Source organism: Annulohypoxylon truncatum, assembly GCF_022578515.1.
Source record: "Annulohypoxylon truncatum strain CBS 140777 unplaced genomic scaffold F4807scaffold_1, whole genome shotgun sequence".
Taxonomy (NCBI): Eukaryota; Fungi; Ascomycota; class Sordariomycetes; order Xylariales; family Hypoxylaceae; genus Annulohypoxylon; species Annulohypoxylon truncatum.
Genome location: NW_025953787.1, coordinates 2,255,827 through 2,283,387, shown reverse-complemented (window position 1 = coordinate 2,283,387; position 27,561 = coordinate 2,255,827). Strand labels below are relative to the sequence as shown.

At 46.6% G+C, this 27,561-nt stretch overlaps 9 protein-coding genes across 9 annotated transcripts; 5 read left to right on the top strand and 4 right to left on the bottom strand.

Annotated features, from left to right (window-relative positions):
- Nucleotides 1-768: 768 nt before the first annotated feature.
- On the bottom strand, nucleotides 769-1,887 carry F4807DRAFT_449428 (uncharacterized protein; the record flags this gene model as incomplete). The annotated part of the gene is made up of 5 exons (XM_048000024.1): nucleotides 769-810; nucleotides 874-1,145; nucleotides 1,299-1,430; nucleotides 1,460-1,735; nucleotides 1,854-1,887. 5 exons carry the CDS (start codon nucleotides 1,885-1,887, stop codon nucleotides 769-771), a joined length of 756 nt encoding a protein of 251 aa, XP_047859722.1.
- A 1,060-nt stretch (nucleotides 1,888-2,947) lies between these two features.
- On the top strand, nucleotides 2,948-6,687 carry F4807DRAFT_406306 (DNase I-like protein). Its single transcript, XM_047996283.1, has one exon. It carries the CDS (start codon nucleotides 3,338-3,340, stop codon nucleotides 6,494-6,496), a length of 3,159 nt encoding a protein of 1,052 aa, XP_047859721.1. The 5' UTR covers nucleotides 2,948-3,337; the 3' UTR covers nucleotides 6,497-6,687.
- A 446-nt stretch (nucleotides 6,688-7,133) lies between these two features.
- On the top strand, nucleotides 7,134-8,972 carry F4807DRAFT_25524 (Prolidase/Aminopeptidase P-like protein). The gene is made up of 3 exons (XM_047994426.1): nucleotides 7,134-7,509; nucleotides 7,582-8,232; nucleotides 8,280-8,972. The coding sequence occupies exons 1-3, from the start codon at nucleotides 7,175-7,177 to the stop codon at nucleotides 8,809-8,811; spliced, it is 1,518 nt and encodes a 505-aa protein (XP_047859720.1). The 5' UTR covers nucleotides 7,134-7,174; the 3' UTR covers nucleotides 8,812-8,972.
- Nucleotides 8,685-12,784, bottom strand: F4807DRAFT_25603 (uncharacterized protein). The gene is made up of 4 exons (XM_047994432.1): nucleotides 11,944-12,784; nucleotides 9,142-11,888; nucleotides 9,037-9,091; nucleotides 8,685-8,984 (listed from the first exon to the last, which is right to left on the bottom strand). Exons 1-3 carry the CDS (start codon nucleotides 12,369-12,371, stop codon nucleotides 9,051-9,053), a joined length of 3,216 nt encoding a protein of 1,071 aa, XP_047859719.1. The 5' UTR covers nucleotides 12,372-12,784; the 3' UTR covers nucleotides 8,685-8,984; nucleotides 9,037-9,050.
- F4807DRAFT_406299 (peptidase S28) lies at nucleotides 12,745-15,773 on the top strand. Its single transcript, XM_047996282.1, has 5 exons — nucleotides 12,745-13,251; nucleotides 13,309-14,414; nucleotides 14,476-14,758; nucleotides 14,806-14,938; nucleotides 15,002-15,773. Exons 1-5 carry the CDS (start codon nucleotides 13,153-13,155, stop codon nucleotides 15,031-15,033), a joined length of 1,653 nt encoding a protein of 550 aa, XP_047859718.1. The 5' UTR covers nucleotides 12,745-13,152; the 3' UTR covers nucleotides 15,034-15,773.
- A 19-nt stretch (nucleotides 15,774-15,792) lies between these two features.
- F4807DRAFT_406296 (glycoside hydrolase family 93 protein) lies at nucleotides 15,793-17,679 on the bottom strand. Its single transcript, XM_047996281.1, has one exon. It carries the CDS (start codon nucleotides 17,489-17,491, stop codon nucleotides 16,331-16,333), a length of 1,161 nt encoding a protein of 386 aa, XP_047859717.1. The 5' UTR covers nucleotides 17,492-17,679; the 3' UTR covers nucleotides 15,793-16,330.
- Nucleotides 17,680-20,893: 3,214 nt separating this feature from the next.
- F4807DRAFT_406291 (putative alcohol oxidase) lies at nucleotides 20,894-22,843 on the bottom strand. Its single transcript, XM_047996280.1, has 3 exons — nucleotides 22,546-22,843; nucleotides 21,669-22,486; nucleotides 20,894-21,612 (listed from the first exon to the last, which is right to left on the bottom strand). The coding sequence occupies exons 1-3, from the start codon at nucleotides 22,636-22,638 to the stop codon at nucleotides 21,039-21,041; spliced, it is 1,485 nt and encodes a 494-aa protein (XP_047859716.1). The 5' UTR covers nucleotides 22,639-22,843; the 3' UTR covers nucleotides 20,894-21,038.
- A 1,151-nt stretch (nucleotides 22,844-23,994) lies between these two features.
- F4807DRAFT_449425 (kinase-like protein) lies at nucleotides 23,995-25,608 on the top strand (the record flags this gene model as incomplete). Its single annotated transcript, XM_048000023.1, has 3 exons — nucleotides 23,995-24,063; nucleotides 24,124-25,435; nucleotides 25,484-25,608. The coding sequence occupies 3 exons, from the start codon at nucleotides 23,995-23,997 to the stop codon at nucleotides 25,606-25,608; spliced, it is 1,506 nt and encodes a 501-aa protein (XP_047859715.1).
- An 818-nt stretch (nucleotides 25,609-26,426) lies between these two features.
- Nucleotides 26,427-27,217, top strand: F4807DRAFT_455644 (uncharacterized protein; the record flags this gene model as incomplete). The annotated part of the gene is made up of 3 exons (XM_048000759.1): nucleotides 26,427-26,612; nucleotides 26,669-26,781; nucleotides 26,836-27,217. 3 exons carry the CDS (start codon nucleotides 26,427-26,429, stop codon nucleotides 27,215-27,217), a joined length of 681 nt encoding a protein of 226 aa, XP_047859714.1.
- Nucleotides 27,218-27,561: the final 344 nt, after the last annotated feature.

Here is a 27,561-nt window from a genome sequence, read left to right as displayed (position 1 = left end):
CCCCACAGATACATTGGCACGGGCCATGCGGGCCACGCGCAGCGTGGCTAGGTGTGGCTAATTCCTCAAACTCTAGTCTGAGCTAGCTGAGATAACGTTTTATATAATAAAATAAAAGTTTATATATTTACGCGTAATGTAAATATAAATTTTATAATTATAATTAAATAATAAAATAATTATATTTAATAATTTATTTAATTAAAACTTATAAAACTTATAATTCAAATAAAAATATTTATAAAAATTATATAATTAAATTATATAATATTAAATAATAATTTTAAAAACTTAAATATAATTTTTATATAATTAATATAAAAATAATATTTAAAATATTTTTTTTTTAAGTAATAAATAATTAGAATATTTAAATATATAACGGCTTAAAAATTAAAACGTTTAATTTTTAAAATATTTAATTTAAAATTAAATTAAATATATATTATTTAAAATAATTTAAATAATTTAAAATAATTTAAATATTTTATTTTTAAATTAATTTAAAACGGAACGTTTAAATTTTTTTAAGCCATTTAATTAACTTAAACTTATAAAAAAAATTAATTTACATGTTTTTATAAACTTTATTAAACGGCTTATATTTAAAACTGTACATATACCGTATATATACGGTTTATAAGACCCGGGAAACCCACCAAGGTACTTTCCTTTCGTATTGCAATGGCCTAACGACTATGAGATGAAGCGGGCAGTTGTTATTTATTGTTAATTAAAATTGTACGACTTCTGGCGCTAGTTTCACCTTCACCACTTCATTACTATTCCGTCGACAGGCTTGCCCATGATCTGTGTTGTCCAACAAAAGTTAGGAGCGAAGTCCGTTTCTTGATGTGGGGCTTTCACATTTACAGAGTATAACTCCGACTTGACCTTGATTTGACCGTTGGTGTTCACCGTCGGCAGACTATCATTGTCTAGGTCTACCTCTCCAAGGAAGACCTTTATGAACTCGTATCGGTAGGCAAGCATACCAAGGATAATGCATGCTTCGATATTTGCTAGCTCCTGCCTAATGCAATTCCTTGATCCCCTTTCGAATGATCTCCAGCAACTCCAACCAGCGCTCAGGAACGAAGTTTTCAGCTGTATCTCCAAATATAGCAGGGTCATGATGAATAAAGCTATGGTTAAGATATATCCAGTTCCCGTCGAGGTTGTATTCACCCTATAATCTGGAACTACGAAACCTGTGCCAGGTTTGGATATGCGGATAGAGCTAGCAGGGAGATGCAATCTCAATGTTTCTCTTATAACTCCAGAGATGTAAGGCATACAACAAATAATCTCGCCGCCACCTGAGGATAACAGTTTCTCGCGGACGATGGCCGGATCTCGTGTGGCTCCCTGCCCAAAGAGACTATCTAGCTTACCACGAACAGCTTTCAAGGCGTGCAGCGTCGGATAAGCTCGTAAATGTTCCATATGATGGTAATACTTGTGGTATCGTGGCCAGCGAAAAGAAACGTTTTGAGCTGATCGTATATCTCTTTTATGATATCAAGCATAAGCAATTCGATATCTTGTAGACTGAGAGCTAATACGCTCGGAGACTTTCTATAGGGCTCATCTCTGTCTGCTCTAGCTTTCATCGCTTCGACATTTCTAGAGACAATACCACTCAGTCGCTGTGGAATTCGGCCTCCCAGACGACGTCTTGGGTGGATCCGAGGCATCAACCACCAAGGCAACTGAAGTTTATCATCCGCATATGCTTCGTATTTGTTAAATTTACGCTTCAAAAGGTATCTTTGACAGTTCCGCATTCTTGAGTAATTCCTTGAACATGCGGATGAGTTCGCCCTGGCGAGATGAATACAGGTACTGGGCACCCATGTCTTCATCCATAGTGACCGCTCCGATCATGTCGAAAGTCAGAACTGGGATGCCTTTTCGACGTGGGCTAGCTGAAGAAGATGGGAATTCTGCATGAATCGCCTATAGTACAACTTGCTGCATAGATAAGTGTTTGTAGCGACTAACGACGCGATCACAAATGTCTGAATGGGATTCGATAAGAAGGCGGTCTATGCTGATTACTTCGGGTTGCCATGCTGCCCAAGAGAAAGTCGGATTCCATCCGTGGGAAGATGAGAACAATGAATTCTCTAAATATACGTAGGGCGAGACTCAATCCTGGCTATTCTACACCACAGGCCCGGGATGTCAATTCCATTGTTCTGCAGTTGGAGCTGCACCCTCGTAATACAACGCAAGGGCTGTTGATAGTTAGATTCTTCTTTATGTCTATTGGATTCCTTCGAGGTACCTAGATCCAGAACACTGTGGATTTCTGTGATCCCGTTTGTAAGTTTGTAAATATTTGTGATACTTTCTCCGATACTCCATTGGATAGTTCGATTCCCTCACATCTCTGTAGCTGAAGGCTAGCTGAGGGTTCTCGAACAAAATGTGGAAAAAGCAACCCTGTCAACTTAGAGATGAGCAGGACATTTACCCAGCATTTCATGAGTGGGCTCTCTACAGGGCAAAGCCAGCTTGGTCTTAAAGTTGGATTGCCCTTTCGCAATTTTAGCTGCCATGGTTTCCTCGATCCGCGCAATATCGAACAGCCTGCCTCTCGACATTTGTAGGGCACTTCGCTGTCGGCGGACCATCAAGATCCTGCACGACTTTGAAGGTTTTGGCCCAGCCTGGAGAGATGCATTTGACCCTTGAAAGTGATTACCTAGCACCCCCCGATGAGGTTGCTGTAGCCAGTCAAAGGTTGTAAAGTTAAAGGGAAAGCTGCTCCAATTTGGTTGGCCGTCTTGCGGTTTAGTGTGATTTTGCCCGCTGTCTTGTCGGGCTTTTGGTTCCGTCTGGGGCAAGATCCCTGCCCATTTAGCCAGCCCTGTCCCCACCGTACGTCTCCGGCTGCGAGTTCCAAGTTTAGGTGGATCTAATCGATTGCATACCAGTGACCCAATGATCCAATGACCCAATAAACCTAACTTGCTTCATCATTTTCCCCAACTTAGACAACTGTCGTTTAAATATACGTGTAATTCTTGAAAGCCCTGGCTTCTTTTTTTTCTGTGTGGGTTTGTATATTGCAACAGGCGTTTTATTTCTTCCATTCGTCTTATTCGTCTTGCTCTCACATGTTTCCATGTTTTCAGCAGTTCGAGCTAAGCACTGCCCCTCTATAACGTCACTAGTCACAATGCTCGACTCCCAATTCAGCGCACGCGATCACGAGCTGACATAGGCTTCAATTCGACCGCAATTCCTGTTTAAACCCATTCTCAATCCCCATTGACCTTGCTGTCTTTGTCATTGCTTGTGGACCTCAAACATACTTCCATTGGCAATCATGTCGACCGCGAACCGTGACCCTTCCGTCACTTCGGAACCCGAACAAGTCGAAGAACCAGAGTCGAACCCCCACTCACTTTCCCGCGCTGTACTTGCTAGGAAATCCGAATACGTTCGGCCCCATCGCATACGAATCAAGGTCGGGACTTGGAATGTCGCTGGTTGTCCAGGCACTGACAAAGATCTGGCGAGTTGGTTTGTTGACGGGAAAGGAATCGAACCGCAATTGGATGCCAAGCTAGCGCGCCTGAGCGTATCCGAGAGTATCGAGACTATTGAAATAAATAAAGATCACAATGCTACATCCAAACCGAGCGCAACTTCCAAAACAGACTCAGGAGCAGCAGGAGGGCCAAACAGCTCGGGCGTCTCTCCAGGTGAAGGAGAAGAGGAACCCGATGTGCGATTATTAAGCGGCGACAAGATAGGACTCTATGTCCTTGGGCTTCAAGAAGTTGTTGATTTAAATATCGTCAGCCAGACCTTTTATTCCGATCCAAATGCCATCGCAAAATGGCAAGATGCCCTCGAAGCCGCTCTTCCCAAGGGCTACCATCTTGTAGCCAGTGAGCAGCTCGTCGGTCTTCTTCTGCTTATCTATGCCTCGCCCGAAGTAGCTGAAACTATATCAAACGAGTCAACTGTTAGTGTCGGTACTGGTATATATGGTCTACTAGGCTATTGGGGCAACAAGGGCGGAATTACTTCTCGAATTCTCCTAGGCGAAACCACCAGACTTGTTTTCACCAATTGCCACCTTGCATCCGGCCATGATCAGGCTAGCCTCGATCGACGATGTTGGGATTACAATAGAATCGTCTCCCAAATTAAATTCAGCCCAATCAATTTAGGTGGCGTAGTCGAAGACGAAGGGGAAAAGATTGGGGATGAAGATTTCGCCTTCTGGCTTGGGGATCTGAACTTTCGCCTTGATGGTCTACCTGGGGAAGATATTCGACGTTTGCTAACGCTACATACCCGCGGGGAGTACGATCTTAGTAAGAAAAGTACTGGGGAAATATTCAGCGATGATGGTGTTATCGTACTACGCAACAACGACGATGATGACGACGGTACGAACACTCCCGGCATGATATCACGTGAAGCATCTTTCGACAAGGCTTCTAGTGATGAAGATAGCGAACTTCCAGATCCCGACGAATTTCTGCCCGATCCAAATGACGATCCAGCATCCCTGCAAGCAACTCTTAACTCCCTGATTCCGCATGATCAGCTCCTACGTATGATCAAAGAACGCAAGGCGTTCCACGAGGGTTGGCACGAAGGTCCTATAACATTTCTACCAACATACAAGTATGACGTTGGTACGGTGGGCCTCTTCGACTCCTCTGAAAAGCAACGAGCCCCAAGCTGGTGCGATCGCATTTTATATCGAACTCGTACGGACATCAATCTATATGAAAAGAAGTGTAACGATGAGGTCGAGGCCAAGAAGAGGGACGAAGATATGAAAAAGATGGGCATTGACAAGGCTGCGGAGGATGAGAATGTCCTGTTTGACTACGATCCCGCTGCTGACTCGAGTGCTGATAACCTCGGCGATACTACTTATGACTACGATGAATATGACGAAGGCGAAACTCTAGAGCAAGTTATCACAAAGGAAGGCTTCGTCGACAAAATCCATTTGGATACTTATATGAGCCACCAGCGAGTCATGTCATCAGATCATAAACCGATAGTCGCTATGTTTACGTTAGATTACGACGCTGTCGTTCCCGAACTGAAAGCTAAAGTTCACGCTGAAGTGGCGAGGGAACTTGACCGAGCCGAAAATGAAGGACGGCCAGGTCTTACTGTCATCGTCGATGCGAAGGATTCGATCAACAAGGAAAATAAGCATTTCGCTGATGGGAGTGAGGGCGTCGATTTCGGAGAGCTTGGATTCCTGCGTAGAGAGAATCGATATTTGACTATTGCCAACACCGGGCGCGTTCCGGCCACGTTCCGTTTCATTGAAAACCCAGCCCCGCAAAACGATACGGTGAAACAACCTCATTGGTTACAGTTCAAATTCGTCCGCTTCCAAGTAGACGATGATGAAGAGACACGGGATCCGTTAGGGGATGAAATAACGCTAGAGCCAGGAGAGACCGTAAACGCCTTCATAGAAGCTCATGTCCAGGACCTAGCCCATGTTCAGGCACTGAATGCGGCAACAGCGCAATTAGAAGATGTCTTAATACTACGCGTCACCGATGGGAGAGACCATTTCATCCCGATTAAAGCTACTTGGATACCTTCCTGCTTCGGGCGTTCACTAGAAGAGCTCATCCGAGTCCCTCGTGGCGGTGGCATTCGGGGCCTAATAGAAAAGCGACAGAAAGGGGGATCTATACCCTATACCCTAGAAGTACATAAATCAAGTCCAAACGAGCTATTCCAGCTCACCGAGGCAATAGCAATCCTCGCTGAGCGGGCTATTGCCGACGCCAACATGTTGGACGAAGTAAAAATACCGCGCGACAAGCCGGGTTGGCCTTTTGACAAGGATTCATGGCAAACCATTAACGATGAAGATCACGATAATCTACGAGCATCGATGATCGAGGCCCTGGAAGTTGATAAGCCCGTTCTGGAATCTGTCAACATTGATGTTCCGGTGATAAAACGTCTTGAAATCGTTAGCGAGGTGCTCCTGTTATTCCTACGCAGCATGCCAGATGGGATCATCACTACACCGTTATGGGCTAAAATCGAGCAAACTCTGCCCAATGTAGGAAGCAGCAAGACTCCTGTCGAAGCCGAGGAAGCCCGATCTGTCATCCTCGATATTTTAGCAACAGCGCCATACAATCACATCTCCTTCGTGTTCCTCATGTCCATGCTAACCCGTGTTGCGAACGAGCTCATCTCCCTCAGTAAGGAAGCGTTGGAAGCCTTGAACAGCCGCAGGACTAGCTCTCCCGGTACTTTAGCCAGACGCAGCTTGAGTTTTCGCCGAAGTGCCGGAGGAGCGGTGGCGGCCGATCAGGCCGCAATACTACGAAGGCTAGCGTGGGAGAGGAAGACCGCAGAGGTTTTTGGTTTGGCGATCTGTAGGGCCCCGAGGTCAACGAATCCGAAGGAGAAGAAGGCGACCGAGGATAAGATGAGGGGCGTTGTAGAGGTGTTCTTGCGTCAGGATAGGACGTGATTATACATAGAGGGTAGGGGATGGGGCAATGGACTGAACGGAGCACGTATGATGGCTTCGGCAGGAGTAGTGGAGCAAGGGAGTATATAGAGTGGAAATACTTATTCATTTGCTTGCCCGTCGCCGGCGCATCTACCTACATATATATATGTATGCGAAGATTTCAATTGATGATGAATCTCTCGATCAAATGACAAACATTTCAACACCGGTGCATCTTACTCTTTTATATCGATAAAATATGCGCATTCTCATTCTTATTCTCCATCGCTTGATAAATGTTCTCACCGCACCAGTGCTTCGTCGATATGACTATTACCCCTACAACACATGGCATTTGTTTAACATTTTGAAGCGCTTTAACTTTTCGGCCACTGAAAACAAACGATTGGCATTTAATTCCTAGGGCTATGGAACGGTAGGCCAATTTCTTCGTTAGGTAAATGTTTCTGCTAATAAATACCTAACTATATCAGAGAAGGGGATATCGGTTGATTCCGCGAAGGTTAAAGCATATCGAGTTTAGTTAGAGGTGTAGTCGTAGTTTAGGTGGATTAAGTAGCGGCTAACCCCTATCAAACGACCCCTGAACTCCGAATTGTATCGCCAAAACTTGAGCTCGGCACAGGATTCATCCCGCTCACTTTCACATACCGTGATGAACACCTCAATCTGGATATGAGCATGGAAAAGCACTCACAGCAACAAGCTCCATTGAGCCCACGGCAAAGCTCTGGGTCTTTCTGGAGACGCCAATTTATTATCCTCGTTCTCTTCTGCTTCAATGGCGCATGGATATTGCGAACATGGATGCGTCAAAATGCCGAGTCTACGCCGGATTTTGCCCAGGTGCAGAAATGCGCCATCAAAAATCTCCATGACGATACCTCATTTCTCGACAACGCATCGCCTATTAGTTCGGATGAGTTCTTGGAGAGACGAGACCGTCTTGCCCGGGCTTTAGTCGCGTCCAAAGCCGACGCCTTTGTCGTCGAGCCAGGTTACACATTTCAGTAAGCGCTACCTTTTTTAACAACTACGTATTCAGCATCATGTCCATCCTAACGCATAATTTCAACTACTAGATACTACGGGAACACGTCACAGGTTGACTGGGAACCATGGGAGCCGGAGGAAAGGCCGTTCTTGATGCTGATCCTGCCCGAGATCTCCGAGTCCGGGGCCGTCTCCGCTAAGACGGCTTTCCTCGCTCCGCACTTCGAGGAGGGCCGGGTGCGCATGCTTAACATCCCTTCCCGGGAGCCCGAGCTGGACATCGTGATCTGGGAGGAGCACTGGGATCCCTACGCGACGCTGATCCAGTCGCGCCTCTTCGCCGACTCCGCGGCGCGGGACGGGAGGAAACCGAGACTCGTCATCGACGAGGAGATGCGGGATTTTATCGCTCGCGGCTTGGCGGATACGGGCTTTGAAACTCTGGGGTTGACGCCGGAGGTGGAGCTGGTGAGACAGCTTAAGAGTCCGGCGGAGGTGGAACTCATCCGTGCTGTGAACACTGGGACGGTTGTAGCCGTGCGGGCTATGCGCCCTTGCCTTGTCGCTGGTTTGACCGAAGACGAGGTACGGGATATTCTCGATGCCTCGCTGTTATCTGTTGGCTTTGGTCTTTTCTTTAATATTGTTCTCTTTGAGGAGGATGGAGCTCTTCCTCATGGTGGCTTCGTGGTTGGCCAAAAGAAGTTGACTCATGAGACCATGGTGGTAATTGATGTTGGGTGAGTAAACATGCATACGTCTAGATTACGCATCTAACTTGTTATAGGGCTCATTACTTGGGATACTCTTCCGATATCTGCCGCAGTTTCTTCATTGATCCGGTGGTCGACCAACAACGATCACCATTTGCATTCTTGACGAGTTTCTTGGAGGCAACAGGGCTCCGTGCTAAGCACGTCGAGGTATCTGATCGCAACACCGAATTACATGCCGAAAAGTTAAAAGTGTGGGATATCGTTCTCGAAGCTCAAACAGCAGCCGCTGGTGAGTTCAAGGCCAATAATACCGCTGCGAACGTCGACATCGCTGCTCGCAAGGTCATAGAAGACGCTGGGTACGGATACGGTTTCACGCATCGCCTTGGTCATGGGATCGGGATAAAAGCGCACGAGTCCCCCTACCTGAACAAGTGGAATACGAAAGTTACTCTTCAACCGGGGATGACTTTCACAAATGAACCTGGTATCTATCTAGAAGGGAAATTCGGAGTTCGTCACGAAGATATCTACCTCGTTAAGGAAGACGGTAACGCTGAATTATTGACTGGGAGAAGAGCAGTGGGGCCTTACGATCCTTGATGTATGCCTATCGTAACCATCTCCAAAGAGGTACCTACGTGGGTAATGCATTTTGGGTCTCAACTGAATAGACCTTACATTAAATCTCAAATCTCAAAAATTTCTATTCACAAGTCTATGCACATCATAAGGAATCATGTCTTCCGTCAGAGCCTGAGGACCGCAAGTATACCCTTATTCATTCAGCCTTCCGGATTCTTAGATATCTGACTGCTGGGCTCCTACCTTTAAGGTGCCCTCTATCCATACAATTTAAAGAAACAGTAGGAGAAGAATATGCCTAGGGGAGGTTAGCCGTCAAAGGAATATATTGCGCATAAATCTACTTACCAAGAATGAACGTGGCTAAAGGACTGTTTATCAACCGCTTGAGACATGTGGTCGTCTCTGTCCCTGCGTGTTTCGCTGTGATGATCTCTATCTTCTTATCACCGGATTTTGAGTCTTCTTCATCGGCTGGCCCCTCCACTAACGCTTCTATGTCTGTTTCTTGTTCGGGAGGGAGAATTTTGGGTAGAACGTCTTGGGGATGGGCCAGGGTCTGTGGATCTAGCTGCTGAGCATTCATGTTTCTATCGATGAGGACAAGAAGAGCCTCCACATTTGGCAGTCTCATGTCCTCGATATATTCCCGCAACGTAGCTTTTCCACCTCTAGAAGACACTATTTGGTAGAGTTTCGTGTCCCAGTCAAAATATTCATCAATGAGGAAGATGAACGAAGTTGTAGTCGAAGTTCCTACAGCCGCCGGTGGTGTAATCTTTACCCTTGATTCTTTTCTGTCTTCCTGAACGACTTCTTCGATAGCGAATGAGAAATCAGGATTTGCACCATACTCCAGAAATAATTCGAGTACATTGAATATTATCAGGGGTCCATTGTCAATGTACAGCACGTTAAGAAGGACCCACCATAGACTGCCGCCGTAGCATTGGAGAACAGCCTGGTTTGGAGAGCATCCGTGGTCGAATAACCAACGGAAAATTGTTATGTATCTCTTAGGGTTTGGATCGAAAGCATACCCTCTTAGCCCGGTGACGATGGATAAGGCAAGGCTCCCATTCTTGATGTCCTTGTCCAAGATAGAATTGCAGGGGTCCTCCCACGTTGTGAAGAATGTGTCAAGTCCATGACAAGCTGCAATATGAGCAACAGAGAACACATTATTAATGGATATCCCGAATTCCGTACTATGTGGTGAGAGAGGGATAAAACCAAGCTCGTATTGATTGGAATGTCGAAGTCTTGCTCTGTCCAAATTTTGGAGGGTAGCGATCCATCCTTTCCGCACAGCATCTAGGCCCGCTTCTAAAAATATACGGATGATATCTAGTAGTTCACAGCAGTAAGACTTATCATCAAGGTCAGGTTTTTCCAGTTTGAGAGCAGTCAACTCAGCCACGTAAGTTTGGCAAATTGCGTGGACAGCATCGAAGTTCTTGGTCCTGGCGGCTCGGTCATCTGAAATATGTTTTTCTTCCAAGTACTCCTGGACAGACCGATGAATAAGTGAAATGCGTTGTGAAAGGGGTGTGAACTTGAAACACTCATAAAATTTTTCGGTCTTGGTGTGAAGAGGAAATTTCTCTCTGTCATTAGATAAGGGATCCACATCGGACTGCACAACTTCTAGGAGTCCTTTACATCGTTTATATAACTGTTTACGAGCCCTTTTTAGTCGTTTTTCAATAGCCACATCATCCCAATCCAGGAAAGTCTGGTTTGAGGAGTTGAGATTTGAGGCGAATAGAGGGTCGACGTTGTAGTTATCTAGAAGGGAGTATCGTAGGAGAGAAAATCGCATGCCGTGCTTATTCTTCAGAAGTTTGAGTGCAATAGCGAATGTTTGAGCTGACTTATCCCGATCCGATTCATGAATGGAGCTGAACAACTCATCAAATAAACCTTTGAGTTCGGGGGGGAGCAAGTCAATTTTTTGTTCAAGCTCCTCAAAGCTATCTTCGTCATCGCAGGCGTCATCCAACAATTTCACCACCAAGGCAACCCAGAGGAAAACCCCCTCGGCCTTCCGTGTGACTTTAGTGATCAATCTATCTGCGTCACCTTGCGGATTTTTCATTTCGCGGAAGTTTCGATTGGACTCAAGCTTTTCTTGAACGTATTTGTATATGTCTTCCGAGGTTAAGCTTTGCAATCTCAGGCCCTGTGTTTCGGAGAAATGGTCCAAAAACACAGTATGTTCCCGGCTCGAGACACACACTTTGATTTGATCGGGCGCTTTTTCGGTCCAATTCAAGATCAACCTGATGAGTTGCTTATACCCTTCGTCGCGCGTTTCTTGGTATTCATCGAGGCCGTCAATCATGAAGAAGAAACATCGGGTTTCGAAAAGATCGCGGTTGTCTATCAGTCGATCAAAAGCTTCATGAATATCCTCCCAATCAAAGCGAATCTTCGCTAGAATTGGATGCGGAAGATCCTTGATTGCAGCCCATTGTTTGGGAAAGGTGAGAGGAACAAGTTTGGGGCATTCTTCAAGAACGTCGCAAAGAAGTGTTTGCAACAACCCAACGATCGAGTGCTCTAAATTATCTTCTCCGGGTCGCCAGAAGAAGTGCTTGCCTTGAATGAGTTTTCGGCCAGCTGCCCATGAATTTAACAAATCCTTTGTTTTCTTATGTTTGTATATAAATTTCATGAGAGTCGACTTTCCCGACCCAGGTTTACCAGCAATGTGGAAAACCCCTTTCCCGGAACTCAACCAGTTTGTGAAGAGTATCTTTCCTTGTAGAGCTTTTGGGCTTCTCTCCGGATTATCCTGGAAGATCCAGTCGAAGGTTTCCGAGTGTGCCTTTCCGACCGCCTCGTACCTTTGATGCATCTTCGGAAAGGAAAGAGCCTCTAGAATACTATGGCTCTTGATCAATGCTAGAGAGTCGCTAGATAGTTTTAAGAGGCCGGCGAGTTTGTTCGCAGCTTCTTCTCCGATGTCAGTCAGGGTGACACCGTTCTCTAATTCAAGAATATGTTGGCGAAGAGCTGCTACTTCGCTCCCAATATATTGGCTGGACTTGGATAGTTCATCGAGCTCCTTTAGACTCTGGATCGTGTTTGAGCTGTGGCTTGTAGTGTTATTATCGTCGACATCCTAAATTATTGGACGAAACTAGCCTTATCATGTGAGATAATTGCAAGTGGAACAGCCTTTGACATTCATCCAACTCCTTCTTTAGCTCTTCCTTTTTGCTCTTGTTCAGAACGCTTTGGACGGCTGCGACGGCACTTTGGCGAAGCGAATGTGGATCTTTGGTCGTCGACCGGTTGAGAATCTCAACCAGTCGATTTGAAAGACTGATACATTTCGACGCAACGCTCTCCATCCCTTGCTCTGCATCGTTAAGATCAGGGGCGGAGCTTGCTGAAATCATCGATTGAGAAAGCTTTCCTAACTTCTCGATATAGAATCCAAGTTGCTCATCTTCTCTGGCCATTCCTGACGCAGTGTTGTAAATTGTATATGTGTTTACAACGATATGATAACCCATCTGAACGAAAGTAGCCACGGTGCCTGCCGTAGCAAACGCCGTGACAGGATCCATGATTCAGGATGGTTCATATTAGATGTTGATGACCAAGTGAAAACTAGGCACACTGGAAAAGCGACGAAATAAGAAGAAGGGAAAAACCCAAAAACCCCAGGTGAGATCTAAATGATATGGCTGTGCATTCACAGCCTACTTATCCAATCACATCGACGTTCAAGCCGCCCCCAATCCTCCACGTCTCTCAAAACCACGAAGCTGCCTTACCAATTTGCTTCAATGCCATGAATACCCATGCCGCCCATGATGAGGCTTAGTATTGTTATGTAATCTGATATTCTGCGTAGTACCTTAGTCTTACACTATTAATTCTATGGAAACTGTGATCTTGGATTAGCCCCTGAGAATAGATCTTCAACCTTCGTAAATTCTATTAACCACTTGCACGCCGCCCGTGCTTTTCGGTATATAGGCATCATATGCAAGGAAAATATCGTTATATCGATATTATATACCCGTGTGGCGGAACGATAAGCGTTAGAGACCTTCCGTATTCTGCTTAGCTTCGTGGGTTGAATGCATATCGCCAAGGATCGTCACTCATCTCGGCTTCTCGGGTAGCATATCGGGAGTAGATATTGCAACGCTACATCTTTGGTCCTGCCTAAAACAATAATAATAACAATAGAAGCTAGCGATTGCACAATGCCAAGGTGCTCTTCGACCGCCATGTCTTATATACGTGCATCGCCCAAGATCTAATCATGTTGCCTTCCTCGTCAATCGAGTTAACCTAGAGGCATTCGCATTCGGCTCGACCAGCTGTTTTGTAATCGTCATGGTTCGGTACAGTATTGTTACGGGTTTGCTAACCCTCGTCTCCGCGGCCCAGGCAATTCAGAAGCATCCATTGCCTATTAGCGAGCTCAAGAAACAAGTATGACCCCTGCCTCATCATGTCATAGAGCCGGTGGCTAACAACATCAATCATCAGATTTCAACCAGAGGCGCGCTCGGTATCAATGCGAGACAAGCCGACCTTGAAGCTCTTTACCCCGAATACAACCTCTCCACGCCTATCGACCACTTCCACAACGATTCCTCTTACGAACCTCATTCCAATGGGACATTTGACCAACGATACTGGTTCGACGCACAGTATTACAAGCCCGGAGGCCCCGTAATCGTACTGGCAGGCGGAGAGACGAGCGGTTCCGACCGCTTGCCTTTCCTACAGAAGGGCATCGTCTACCAACTTGCGAAAGCGACGAACGGGCTGGGTGTCATCCTCGAGCATAGATACTACGGGAAAAGCATCCCCGTGCCGGATTTCAGCACCGAGAACCTGCGCTTCTTGACCACCGACCAGGCTCTAGCTGATACCGCGTATTTCGCGAAGAATGTAAAATTCGAGGGCTTGGAGGATGTAGACTTGAGCCCGGAGACAACGCCGTGGATCGCCTATGGCGGCAGTTATGCGGGCGCATTCGTCGCGTTTCTGCGAGTCTTATATCCAGACGTGTACTTCGGCGCTATCTCGTCGTCGGGAGTGCCGGAGGCGATCTGGGATTACTGGCAATACTTTGAGGCCGCCGCTACTTACGGACCGCCGGCTTGTGTTGATACTACTCGGAAGCTCACGCACATCGTCGACAACATCCTCATTGGCCAGGCGGGCACAGACTATGTCGGGAAGCTTAAAGCAGCATTCGGCCTCCCTAACGTCACGTACGACAATGACTTCGCCAGCGCGATAAATGGTGGCATTTACGGTCTGCAGAGCCTTAACTGGGACCCAACCCAAAGCAGCGACAGCTTCTTCGTTTATTGTAGTAACGTCTCTTCCGACTCGGTGCTATTCCCTGGCACAGAGGAACGACGGGCTGCGGTTGAAGAGCTGATTAAGGTCGGTGGCTACGAAGATGAGCTAGATACCCTTGCAAACCGATTCTTGAATTACATCGGCTATGTCAACCAGACCTCAGTCTCGGGCTGTACCGAATCGCAAGACGCATGTTTCTCTACGCATGACGCAGGGTTCTATGCGAACGATGACATTACCCAGACTTGGCGACTGTGGCAATACCAGGTCTGCACCCAGTAAGTTTGTGCCTAGGTATTTATCTGATGCTTATGATTCAAGTGCTCACCGTCAACGTAGATGGGGATATCTCCAAACTGGAAGCGGCGTACCGGAGGACCAATTACCTCTCATCTCGCGCACGATCGACGTCGACTACTCGGCTCTTATCTGCCGAGATGCTTTCAACTTGACTCAACCGGCGGATGTGGAATACATCAATAGGCTTGGTGGCTTCAACATCAGCTACCCCAGACTCGCCTTCATCGATGGCGAATGGGACCCATGGCGCGCCGCCGGCGTTCATGCGATTGGCCTGCCGGAAAGAACCAGCACCACGGAAGAGCCCTATATTCTCATCGCTGTAAGTTCGTTCCATCCGTCCCGTTCCCTGTATTAACCCCATATCAGAAAGCGGTCCACCATTGGGACGAGAACGGTCTGTTCCCCAACGAGACGACACCGGACCTCCCGCCAGCGCCTGTCGCGGACGCTCAGAAGCAGATCGCGACATTCGTGCAGGAATGGGTGCAAGATTTCACGGGTAAATACTAGGAGCAGCTGCCCGTACTTGCAGCTGTTTTTAATGAGATACTGACGGGAGTAGTAGATGATGCAACGCAGTCGGATGAGTTATGACGTGCTCAGCTATTATTAAAACATAATAGTAATGTGAAGCTCTTAACGTCGTATTCCACGTAATCCTCACGATGTTCGCCGAGTTCCAACGAACTAGTACCAGATCCCGTGTGTTCCCGTAAAACATCCACCAGGGAATTAAGTCTTGTGATATCAAGTCCCCAACTTGCTCGATACGCGTAACACTTGAATGCCTCGTCCGAACTCTCATCTCAGCGATAACCACGAATCGAAGCAACGTCACCATCTTCTTCTGTCCCTTTCGTCGAGGGAACGTTATGCACCGTGACTCGATCTCTGAATGTCACCGCTTTAATATCCAATTAATCTGCCAGGTCATACTCTGATGCTGTACGACCGCTATGACTTTCTAGATAACCAATTCGTCGTCTCCCGAGCATAGTAGCAGGGCGAATTATCCCATCAAGATGGGCGGTGGGAGCATTGGCGTTTGTCCAACAATGCTCCTTTAGCCTTGGCGAGTAGGATTGATCATGACCTCCAATAGTTCTCGATTAGAAATATAATTGAATTCATCACAATTTACCCCTTGCGCTAATTGTCATGGTCGCTAATAAAGCAAGTAAGGGGTGATTCAAACACGATGCGCGTAATCATCAAGCTAGCTCGCCGTGGTACTTTTTAACGAAATAATCACCATTTACAAGATGAATTTCGCGGTGAGGTTGAGAAGATTCGGCTGACAGCCGAACTACACACTGCCTCGATCCATGCACGCTATGAGAATGCGGGCCTAGACACGTCAACTGGGCAGTGCCGAAGAACTTACGCCCAGGATCGGTGAAGTTGGGCACCGGCACTCATCCCGATACCAGGCCTCGAAATTTACAACCACACTCGTTTGAATCACGAAATGACGGTTCACTCAACGGTTCTTCTACCCCGGACTAATACGACTTTCGTCCTGGCAAACACAAGCAGTTAAGGGAGGAAATATGTTCATGTTAGGCCAGACTAACCCAACCCCCTATCCTAGTAAAAAAAAACATGTCGAAGCAGAAGTATATACAAAATAACCGCAACTCATTAACATCATCTGATATATGGTTATATGGTTAACGCGCGTAACCCATACCAGGGGATATCACAAGTCCATAGTCGCAATTCCCCACCAATGAACTCCCCGACAACTCCTCAGCCCTAACAGCGCATGCATTCATGCATCCCTAGGTAGGTAGCCACGCGCAAATTCTTTTTTTGTGCTTTGCGAACGCGTCACCGCCTCCTCCTTCCCTCTCTCTCTCAGGAACTAAGAAAAAAAAAAAGAAAAGCTGTGCTATGCGGCCGAGATGACCCTCCCGTAAGGCACGCCCCCACGCTCGTACACGGCGATAACGTCATTGTCGTCGCGCTGGAAGGCGCCGGGCCAGTACGAGCTGTCGACGGACAGCTCGAGGGTCTGCGTGGTCCACGTCAGCTGGCCGTTTCTCAGCTGCGCGGAGAAGATCATCTTGACGTCGGCGTTGGCGGGCCAGGCGATGTCGCTCACGGCCCTGTCCTCGTCCGTCATGAACGCGACGGCCAGGTTCGCGCCTACCGCCGCGATCTGCGGCGCCCCCGCGTTGTGGTCCGCGGGCCGGAAGATCGTCGCGCGCGACCCCCACGTCAAGCCGTCATCGTACGAGGTCACCGTCCCCAGGTACACGTGCGTGTTGTCGTTGATCTCGAACACCATGACCAGCGCCGCCTCGCCCGTCGCCGCGTCCGTCGTGGACACGATCCCTTGCATCCCGTCCCGCAGCTGCTGCGAGCCGTGCAGCTGCAGGTTCACGGGCGTTGTCCACGTCGCGCCGCCGTCTGACGAGGTCACGCGGAAGGTCTCCTGGTTCGTCGCGCTTAGCTCCCCCGAGTAGGTTAGCTGGATCGTGCCGTCGTTGGCGATTCGCATGAACGGCTCCCAGAGCCCGTTGTACCCGTCCGCCGGGTTCTCGGCTGCTTGCGAGAGGAAGGTCCAGGTTACCCCGCCGTCGGTGCTGCTGCATACCGTGATCCGGTAGTATGTTGCCACGCCGTTGGCGTCCAGGTCGTGGTTCCGGAACGCGGCTAGCACGGTGCCTGAGGGGAGCTGCAGTAGGAAGCCGTTGTCCAAGTCGCCCGTGCTTTGGGCTACGCTGCCGATCTGGCTGAATGTCGCGCCGTTGTCGTCGCTCCGGGCGATGGTCAGGGTGCGGGTGCTCCCGCTGTAGACGGTTGTTATCGAGAGAATCCCTCCATCGGAGAGTCTGGCAAGGCGAGGGTATGTTCCCGCGCTGTTGACGGTGCTCTCCGTAGAGGCGAGGGTGAAGCTGGCGCCGATTTCTGAGAACGTCGTCGTCGTGTCCCGAGTGCTCAAGCCATCTCTTTGAACGGGGATGGGACTTGTCGAGACAAAAGAGACGAGGCTCAGATAGCTAAGCAACATGTATAGGAAGGACATGTTAGATGTTCGTTGAGACATTGTGTAGAAGTTGTGTAGGTAGATACCCCTTACTTAAGGAGTAAGCCCCGTTCTAGCTTTCTTCGAAGGAGAATTCTTGGGTAAGGAGGAAAACATGAGAAACACTGGAATTCGGGGGCGTCTTATATAGCACTTCTGTGCGAACACAGCCCTTAGTAGATCGTTATATAACTATACCTACTAGTTACCTAACTATTAGACTACAACGTAGCCTCTTACGCATCACCGTTAGAGACGCTGTGCCTCGTGGTCCACGACAGCACATGTCAGTGCGGTACCCATACCTCTGGTAAGGGGTATCGACGAATTTCGCGACCCAAAGCATGACTGACGTGCAGAGCCTCGTGGGGAGTCACGCCAGCTCTGAGGTATCGTATAATCCGATGCCACGAATACCCTCGAAATGTCTCATTGGCTATCCCGTGCAGCAAGGGATGCCAAGCAGCTTAGTTGTGCCTCAGCGCAGCGGATGTAAGAGACGACGGGGGGCAGGATGGGTTGGGGTTAGGCTGCCACCTGGTGACCGGCCAACAACTAGGACCTATGTAGGTATGTAATGAGCGGTGACCAACTTCTCCCCCAGGGCTACAGGTCACGTCACATCGAGCAGTGTTGCTAAACTTGCTAAACTGGTTTCTCCTAGATCAAATCTTGATGCTGGTTGGAACATGTCTCTCAAACATTCTTTCCATTTGGTCTGATGATTTTCATTAACAACTTCCTAGGTCGGACAAGGTGCTGTTCTGGAACTTCTATGCTAGATTTTATATTGTTACCTAGGTGAATTTCTGCCAATGAAGGAGTTAGGATATTTAAGGATCCGAGACATCGGACGTAAAAAAAGTGGCCTTCCGAGCTCAGATCGCGTCGAATGGTGTTAGATCAGTTAATTATCTACGCTGATCTACGCCGTTGGAATGCTCGGGTATCTAGTTGATATTCCTACGAAATACGTTAAGCCCTGTAGGCTGGCGGAACGGAGTGTTTGTGGCGCTGGCGCGTTGCTGACGTTAGACGGGAAAGCAGAACGTGGGATCGAGTATTTGTAACACAGCATATAGTAGCGGGGGCAGAAGAGTAAAAAAGGGGAAAAGCCCGGGCGGCCTGGGTGGCTTACGGGCAATTGTGGAACAGCTGTAGCGCTGGGATATAATTTAACCACTTGAAATTCGCAGAAATTCTTATTTTAGCCCATCAGGGGCGAAGTGCCGATGCAGGCGGTACTGCGGATTTGGGTCCATTTGGGGCCCACTGCGAACGTCGCGGAGGGGTCCAAGGGGAACAGGAACGAAGATCGGCCTCTCAATCTCACATATGTCCAATTTTGCGCACGCGACCCGGCAACCTGGGTCTCGTCGCGGCACTTACGACATACGCGGAGTTCGGGGCAAATAACGAAAATCGGGCAAAATAAACAAACGACAATGGCAGCGGCAAGGTACACGGCCCGTCACCTAGCAGGCGATAGTTTAAATATCATCCGACATCCATAAGCCTTGGAAGCCTCGCACTGCATCTACGTTGTGCTACACTCGCGACAACATTAATGCCGGCAAGGCCGGGTCTCCTTTGCGTTCGTTGGCCCCTTGCTGGTCCCCGAGAAAGTGCAAACTGTCGAGGGCAGGCTTCATAAGAACCCATGATCTAGAACCCCGCATATGAGTCTACGGTATAAGCTGCAGTCTGTCGTGCTCTTCGAAACTCGGCTACAGCTTGCCTTTTCGAAGTTGGGCTTGAAGATGACATGCATCATGTATTTGCGGCGAAGTAATCCTTCTAGGGGTCCTGATGCCGTCCTGCCATAGGTCATGAGGAAAGCCTGCAGAGTCGCGTGGCATCCCCGCGTTGGGGTAGGTATCCCGCAAAGTCCCGACAAGGCTAGTCAGCTTGCTTGGAGGCATTTAGATGCGAATAGTTGCTTATAGTTTCGCCTTTCTCCTACCCCAAATTTCTTCAGGTCGGCGTCTCAAATTTCTATTCCCTAGTTTTTCGGCGGGTACCTCGGCTCTTCACCATGTCTCGCAAAATCCGCAAACGGCTATTGGCGGCGCCCTTGCTGAGAAATGTCACCCCTTTGCTTATTGTATTGAAATATATTGAAAGTATTGAAAGTCCTACCAGTCATGAGAGCTAGGTCATAGGCTACGTTGACTTTGACTATAAAGTTAGTTAGTAATCGGTAGTTGGTATTTGCAACCTTCACATAATCAACCCTGATAGGCACTAGTTGACCACATGGCGACATATGCCAAGTTGAATATTCCTGAACCTGGTTAGACTCATATATCATCATCGTTACGTTCGGAATTTCGGCTTCTATAGAAGCTGAGGCTATAGAAGTCATGCTATAGAATTTGGTTGATCAGTTAGGAGAGAAACAATGGCTTATACTAGATTACTACGTTAAATCAGAAAGATGTTGCGGGAATTTGACGAGGAAATAAGGACGAAGTATAGAAGTTTTCTAACCTGTTAAGTGACTTACTTCCTTTACACATTTCTATGACGATATAGTTTCACATACCAACCCGTAACCCTTGAGGTATAGGTCAGGAATCAAATATGTTATTCTATAGGTGAATAGGTACACTCAATACTATTAAGAAATTAGAAACTAAATGTTCATTGGGTTTATATTATGAAAACTTTGCACGAGATTATACACTATCCGTTAAGCCAGCTGTTATAGCAATATGTAGCTTCATTCGGGAGTTGTATAATGGATGGAAAAGGAAACTATTCTCGTATTTTCTCCCAAATTAAATCATAATCTATAGTATCTCTCATAATATGTCTTAGACAATTAGAATATCCTATATAGAAGGATATAGTTAGGGGCCTAGAGATAAGATAGGTAGGTATATAAAAATCTTAACTGCTGAGACAGGCGCAGATTGTGAGTGCTATACTTGAATTGAAACTTTAAGATACTGGGAGCGGGTAGAGATCCATAGATACCTAGGTAGGTAGTAGGTACATATACCCCCGAGACACAGGGTGTAGGTATTAGGGGTGTAATCCATCCTTGAAAACTGTGTTACAGAGTGAGTAAGGGAAGCTAAAAGCTCGCTGTAGGCTCGTGTGCATGTAGTAATGGAATAACTATACACGCCTGACCTTTCCCTAAAGCCCTTTGGGGCCTTTGGCCCCTTACATATTCGTCTCAAATATTACGTAGAATGTAGATAGCTAGGCCGTGATATCAGCCCTTTGTAGTACCTAGGCTTCCAGCCAGCTAATATTCCAATATTACGTAGTCAAAGAGATTCCTTCTCGAAAAGATCTTATTCGGTATAGACTATTATAAAAGATTTTTACATGCTATATAGCGTTGGCGTAGAATAATACAATCCGTCATTAAGGATGCCCGAATTTCCAGTTGTTGGAAACCTGGTGTCTCATACTTTACTTAATTATCTTTTAATCTTATGCCGATGGAGTTTGCCTTTTTAATAATTCAATCACCGTACTTAATATTTGAATAGGTGTAACCTATACTCACTGCCTGCCTACTAGCTAGATAGCTAGGGGTAGATAGATACTCATTCTACTTGCCAATACCCAATTCCTTGATGAAGATATCCGCCGCCTTTTCACCAATGGTCATGGCCGTGTTGGCCAGGTTTGCGCCAATGTTAGCAGTGGGGATACTCATATCAGCGATCTTGAGCCCCTGAACGCCGTAAACATTTAATGCCGGGTCCACAACACCAAGCTTCTCCCGTGGCGCCATCTTACAAGTTCCAATTGGGTGCCAGGTAGAATCCAAATGCCCTCGTATCCAGTCTTCAATGATTTTCTCATCCTCTGCCGTATACTCGAACTTCCCCGTGGCGCTTTTACTGGCTTTGGAGTTTGCGGGGAAGACAGGGTGCATACCAGTCAACTCGTCGCCAGTGATACTCATGCGGTGCGCGATTTCTCGATGCTTCTTGTACATCCAGATATGGCTCTTCAGATCGAAAGCCTGAGGGTCTGAAAGGGCACCGGGATCAAAGTCCGGAGCATCGTCAATTTTGGGACCTGAGATATGGAGATGACCACGTGAAAAGGGGTACAGAATGAAAGTGACAAGGGTACATATTTGTTTGGGTGGGTCACTCGTTGGATCGACAGGAAACCTGATCGTGATTAGTTCGGTGATCAACTCAAGTCTTGAAGGCAACTTTCCTCTTACCCTGCTACCGGAGACATCATCATCAGTGGTTTGTCTGGGAAGTTTCTGAATTCCCTATCCCAAGTCTCTTGATATTCAGGGCCAAGACTCGCGACGTCAGCATCTGTTGGCCGAAGCTTAGCTTGACAATCAACTGAATTCCAGCCTAAAACCTTCGCATCATCTCTGATCAGTTCTTCAGCATTGAGGCGACCGGAGATTATCCCCTCCAAGGTTTCCTCGGGCCTGAGAGTCGACTCGTATCCGTACATCATTGAAAAATGATCTTCATAGTCATGGCCAACTCCAGGAACGCTGGCTACGATTGGTACTCCAGCACGCTCCAAAATCTGCGGGTCTCCTACTCCAGATCTCTCTAGTACCATAGGAGTCCCGAAGGGACCAGCAGAAAGAATAACCAACTTCCGCGCTTTGAGTACTCGCATGTTATCTTGTGATGGATCTTCAGGAGGCTGGAAAGTGGGATTAGGCCTGTAAGCTACCCCAGTCGCCTTCCGGTCATCGAATAGGACACGCTCGACCTGAGATTCGACAAGTACGTGTAGGTTCGGGTGGCTACCATCCTGGAGTCTTGGATGTAGATACTTATGGGCTGTGTCTTGTCGCCGACCGTCGGGGTTAACATAGCGTAAGGCCCTCATTACTCCGTTGACATGGTCAAGAGTGTTTATATCCTCAATCTCAGGCCACCCCAACTCGCCAAGAGCATTGATGAAATCATTTTCGAGTCTAGAGCTCCTAAACCTGGTACCGGATACCTCTATAGGGCCGTCGTATCCGTGCCGATCTCTCGGGCCTGGACCACGGTATGTCTCGAACTTAAAGCAAGTCAGCTGGCTCAGAGAGTTTCCCGGATATGTGTCGTAGAAATAGGTACCTTTTTCATGTACGGCAGCAAATCATCGGCCGACCATCCCGGGATACCCCATGAGTTGTAGTCGGATCGCTGCGCACGGCTATATAATGCCATATTGATAGATGACCCTCCGCCGAGAACATGGCCAGTTGGAAGAGAGGCCTGGCGACCAGCTATATGCTTGGACTTCGGTCCCTGGAAAAATGTGGTATGCTTGTTACCCGGGATTAGATGGCCAAACCAGAAGCCCGGATGGACGACCTCTGGCAACCCGTAGTTGTTCTGGCCGCTTTCGATGACTAAGATGGAGAGGGTTGGGTCGGCATCCGAGAGTCTGCTAGCGATTATGCAGCTAGTGCATCCGCCTTCAAAAAAACGATTAATTCTATGCTCCAGACGTTTGTAACAGAGAGTGGATCTCTTACCCCCTACAAGAATAATGTCCACCTCCTGGATCTCATCTGGAAGCTTCGTGTATAGTCCCATTTTTACGACGATGCAATAGCTAGAGTATTTTCAGAGAGATAGTAGTAAATATTATCTTAGGGTAAAGAGAAAGGACCATCAAATTCATTTTATAAACCTTGCATCGGCGATAACATATCCGGCTAACTCTTCTGCATAACCCCGGCACAGCAAGGCACAGCACAGCACAGCTAACGGGGATTCAATGGCCCGGTGAACATATGGAAGTCTTGATTACATATCTAACACCTATATCCCTTTAGTTGGCATAAGACTTCAGTCTCCATAAAGCCGGTAACTGTACATCGGCGATAGCGCAGGCCTCTTGAGCCTGTAAGCGTTAAGGCTCTCACAGCGATCTTCAGAGGCGTCTAACCAACTAGAAGTAGGATTTTGGGGGTATCAGTAGAGCTCAGGGGTTGATGGAAGTACAATTACTAATCGTCGTGGAGCTATAGTCTTATGCCAACTAAAGGGATAAGCGTCCAAGCCGTCAAGTTAAATCAGGTGTCAATGGCACCACACCGTCAACCAACTGTGCATTCAATATGCCTTACAGCAACTTATAAGTTATTTTGCATACCTAGGTAGAAGAAGGGAGTTAGTTCGTGGATGGATGGTATTATTGCGATCTCTACCATCTAGTAACCTTGGAAATAGCATGATACTGACCAGGACTTTGGTGTTAGCCTATGGAGAAGTATGGTAAAGTACTGAGAACACATTTCCAAACAGCTTCTTTATTCTAATATCATGTTTCCTTTTATCTTGTGTATGTTTCTTTTCATTTATTGTGTTGTCGACAAAGAAGAAATGCACTTAAGCAGTTATTTGCACCTCATTCGATTTCCGTCTCTCAGGTCTTGAAGAGGTCTTATAACCAAATATATGTTCCAGGCTTCACTCCACTTCCTGAAAGCTCGACATATTTTCGGTATTAATAACCTTTTAGGATATTCCAATCCATAACCAACCACCAACCAAACTCCGCGAATATTTGTCAAAATGGAGAAGGACTCCTCGCCCGCCGCGGAAAGCGTTACCCGCCAGGAAAATCCGATCGACACACATGGCGTAGATTCTACGGAAGAAATGATTCAATACGAAGATTGCAACTACATATGGAAAGAGCAGGGCATCGAGAACTTCCAGATGTACAACAAAGGCGGCTATCATCCTGTGCAGCTTGATGATATTCTTGACAATAGATTTCTCGTTATCCATAAACTTGGCAGTGGAGGTTTTGGAACTGTTTGGTTATGCCGCGATCTCAATTTGAACAAATGGAGAGCAGTTAAGATAATAGCTGCAAGTCGATCATTTGGGACTGGCGAAGAGAAGGTATTGAAGTATCTCCGAGAGAATTTCACTTTGGAAGAGCTAGAAGAGAATCATATTGTGGTCCCTCTAGAAGAGTTCTATATCGAGGGACCAAACGGTCGCCATCGTTGTCTTGTAATGCCAGTTCTCGGCTCGACGGTCTCGATCTGGCGATTGTTACAAATCAATCACAAAGAACAAACCGGTATAGACGCAAAGATCGTATGCCGCCAGATCATCGAGGCTCTAGATTTTCTCCACAGGCACGGAATTTGCCACGGCGACTACAGACCAAACAATATTCTTATGAAGGTCGAAGGCATTGATGAGCTCGATGAGGACCAAATGATAAACTTGATGGGAGAACCAAACTGTATTGACATTGAGACGATGTCAGGCCAATCTCCGGCACCTAGGGCTCCTGAGTACGCCGTTTTACCTGCAGTCATGAATATGGATTGGTTTAAGGCTAAAAGCACTATGACAGTTGCAGTTATTGACTTCGGTGAGTCATTTTTCGTCAAAAGTCCTCCCAAATCAACCGGCATCCCGAATGAATTCGCCTCTCCTGAAGTTTTATTTCGAGGATCTCAGACCCTAGGACTTCCTAGCGATATATGGTCATTGGCATGTACGCTTTTTGAAGTTCGGACACGTACCCACTTATTTCCACCAGGTGGATGGGGGGTGATAGATACAGTCAAAGAGATAGAATTCATTCTAGGACCCTTACCTCTTCCTTATCGGAGAGTATACGAAAAGAAGTACCTAGAGAAGTATGGGAAGGGGCGCGATGAAGATGAGCAAAATCCATCAAAACCAATACCCGAATATGGAGAAATATTGATAGGTCGTCGATCTGCTAAGAGGAGTGAGTTCATCGAAGAGAGCGGTTATGCAGACATATTTGAAGCCATCTTAGGAGAAGAACGCTTCGCATATGACGACGAAAAGTCCCAGAACATAACCTATCGATATCCCCGAAATGAGGTTATAGAACTAGCTAATCTTTTACGGAATATGGTGAAATATGACCCAGATGAGCGTATGAAAATCGGCGCAGTCCTTTCACATTCTTGGGTAAGAGCAGAACCACCAAGCACCATTCACTCCAATTCTGTACCTTGTAAGGGTATATGTGCGAAACGGCTTATAATAATTTCCATTGCCTTAGTGTTCGCTATGATCACTTGGGTCATGGATCAACGAAGCGATGTCGAGGTTATTGATAATTGGGAACTCAAACCAGAAGAGTTAAGCGAACCACTAAAGCAACTGGCATTGCATCTAAACCCATAATACCGGGAGGTCTTTTACTCTGAGCCTCATTTCTCATCCTGGAAGATTTGGGATTACCTAGGTACGTAGCTAGATACATCGTATAACAGATTGGTTGTTTTGGATCTCAAGTGTAGATTAGTACGGGTTTATTGGTGGTAAGTGGCGTATTTTTTTGTATTTCAGGTACGTAGGTAGGTATCAGGGGAAAACTGTTCTCTAGGCTAAATAACTAAAAAGGTTCAATATAAAACCGTTTTCACAACATCACTATCCACCTAATTGGCATAGGTCTTCAGCCAGGGATTATTAGAACGCACAAAACTTCGTATCTGACATGGTAGACCAGACCCGGGATGATAGAGCATGAACCGCACATGATAATATTTTGTGCCAGTTGTACCAGCAACTTCCAGCTTAAGAGTGGTGCTCCCGGCGGGCCAGAACTAAGTTCTTGTATGAATACTACTTCCTAATTCTTAGCTGGAGACTTGTGGAAGTTAAGGGGATACAGATAGGTGCCTAGCTAGCTACCATAGAGTTACCTACGACAGTGTATGGTTCTATGATATTGAGATACGTCTGTTAATAATTAGTTAGGTATCTGACTAGGAAGTATACTAGGTCCACCAGATAATTGCACGTAGTTGTTTCGAAACAAATAGTAACGTCAAAGAATATGTACGCTAAATGCTTCATTGAGTCTCTTCACTTTCCATGTTGATACACTTTACAACTATGTCGTGTCTATATTTTGTATGAGAGGCCTCCCTACCGGGAATCCATGATGCAACTTTTCGTGCTCCTATTCTAACGTTTTACCATTACATATCACCAAAATGTCTAAGACGCCCTCTCGTACACTTAGCAGACGTACTAGATTTAGATCCGATAAACCCAAAGAGGGTATCATCTGGACGAAAGGTATGAGACTTGGTCCAGGAGCACCACATGATCCCGTTTTCATGCGTAGAATTCTAGATTCGGACAGAAAAGAGGGGGCTGGAACGATAGAGGATCCAAAAGTCTGTTAAACCTCCATCAAACACATACTATGATCTTTATTACTAACCATTTATAGGTCATTTGGCTTGTCCCCGTTTCTCATACCAAGAACGTAAGAATGCTCCAAGAGGTTGAAGCAGTTATTAGGAACCAGACGAAGGAGTTTGGCTTAAGTTATGCTTGGATTGCGTAAGTATCCCCAATATGACAAATCGTTATGAAACTAAGCTAACAGATATATAGGTCCACTGTCCACGATACTAGCACTATCCGTTGGACAGGAGATAAACGGGTCGTAGGACCTGACGACAGTCATGTTACCTTGAGAATAGGATCATCAGCGAATACGTGTAATTTACATGGTCATATATACTTAATTTCTAGAGACAACGGCCTAGAGATCGGAATGATGCCAGAAGGTGAAAGAGGTGTTGAAGGAGGTAAGAACCCCCAGTTGTGGATTTGGGGACCGTACCCTCGGGGTTGGCCCAGAGCCAAGATTCAGTATCCGGAATGGCCATGGGTGATCAAGCCTGGTTCAATATTATACCTACGGGAAGCTGCCAAGCCTAATAAAGACGAGAGGAAGGTTTTTGAAGAATCTCAGGCCCATGCATCGATTTAGATACTTATAAGGTAAGCGTCACCTAGGCTCTTCTTTAATATGACCCCTTAAGTACTTCTACCTACTAATTGGGTAGAAGGTAGGTTTGTAACTTATATGTAAGTAACCTCACCATCATTTTTTAGCAAATTTATAATATTACTTTTTGAAAAGAGAAAGCATGTTGTATTTTCATTGCCTTAATAGAATAAAGTATCCTGGAGTTGCAATAACTATCTGAAGGCAGTATCTTTTAAGAACCGTCCGATTGAAGTCATTAAGCGTCATTACCCTTAGTTCGATAATTAGTATACCTACCTAGGTAGGTAATTAGCTTGCATATGATAATAAGGCACAGCAAGAAA

Coding starts and splice junctions, on each gene's coding strand:
- F4807DRAFT_406306 (XM_047996283.1), top strand. CDS start 3,338: ATGTCGACCGCGAACCGTGACCCTTCCGTCACTTCGGAACCCGAACAA.
- F4807DRAFT_25524 (XM_047994426.1), top strand. CDS start 7,175: ATGAGCATGGAAAAGCACTCACAGCAACAAGCTCCATTGAGCCCACGG. Junction 7,510..7,581: donor GAGCCAGGTTACACATTTCA/GTAAGCGCTACC, acceptor TTCAACTACTAG/ATACTACGGGAACACGTCAC. Junction 8,233..8,279: donor ATGGTGGTAATTGATGTTGG/GTGAGTAAACAT, acceptor AACTTGTTATAG/GGCTCATTACTTGGGATACT.
- F4807DRAFT_25603 (XM_047994432.1), bottom strand. CDS start 12,371: ATGGATCCTGTCACGGCGTTTGCTACGGCAGGCACCGTGGCTACTTTC. Junction 11,889..11,943: donor CAATTATCTCACATGATAAG/GCTAGTTTCGTC, acceptor TACAAGCCACAG/CTCAAACACGATCCAGAGTC. Junction 9,092..9,141: donor TTTAGCCACGTTCATTCTTG/GTAAGTAGATTT, acceptor AACCTCCCCTAG/GCATATTCTTCTCCTACTGT.
- F4807DRAFT_406299 (XM_047996282.1), top strand. CDS start 13,153: ATGGTTCGGTACAGTATTGTTACGGGTTTGCTAACCCTCGTCTCCGCG. Junction 14,759..14,805: donor AGCCCTATATTCTCATCGCT/GTAAGTTCGTTC, acceptor ACCCCATATCAG/AAAGCGGTCCACCATTGGGA. Junction 14,939..15,001: donor ATGGGTGCAAGATTTCACGG/GTAAATACTAGG, acceptor TGACGGGAGTAG/TAGATGATGCAACGCAGTCG.
- F4807DRAFT_406296 (XM_047996281.1), bottom strand. CDS start 17,491: ATGTCTCAACGAACATCTAACATGTCCTTCCTATACATGTTGCTTAGC.
- F4807DRAFT_406291 (XM_047996280.1), bottom strand. CDS start 22,638: ATGGCATTATATAGCCGTGCGCAGCGATCCGACTACAACTCATGGGGT. Junction 22,487..22,545: donor TGCTGCCGTACATGAAAAAG/GTACCTATTTCT, acceptor ACTTGCTTTAAG/TTCGAGACATACCGTGGTCC. Junction 21,613..21,668: donor ATGATGTCTCCGGTAGCAGG/GTAAGAGGAAAG, acceptor AATCACGATCAG/GTTTCCTGTCGATCCAACGA.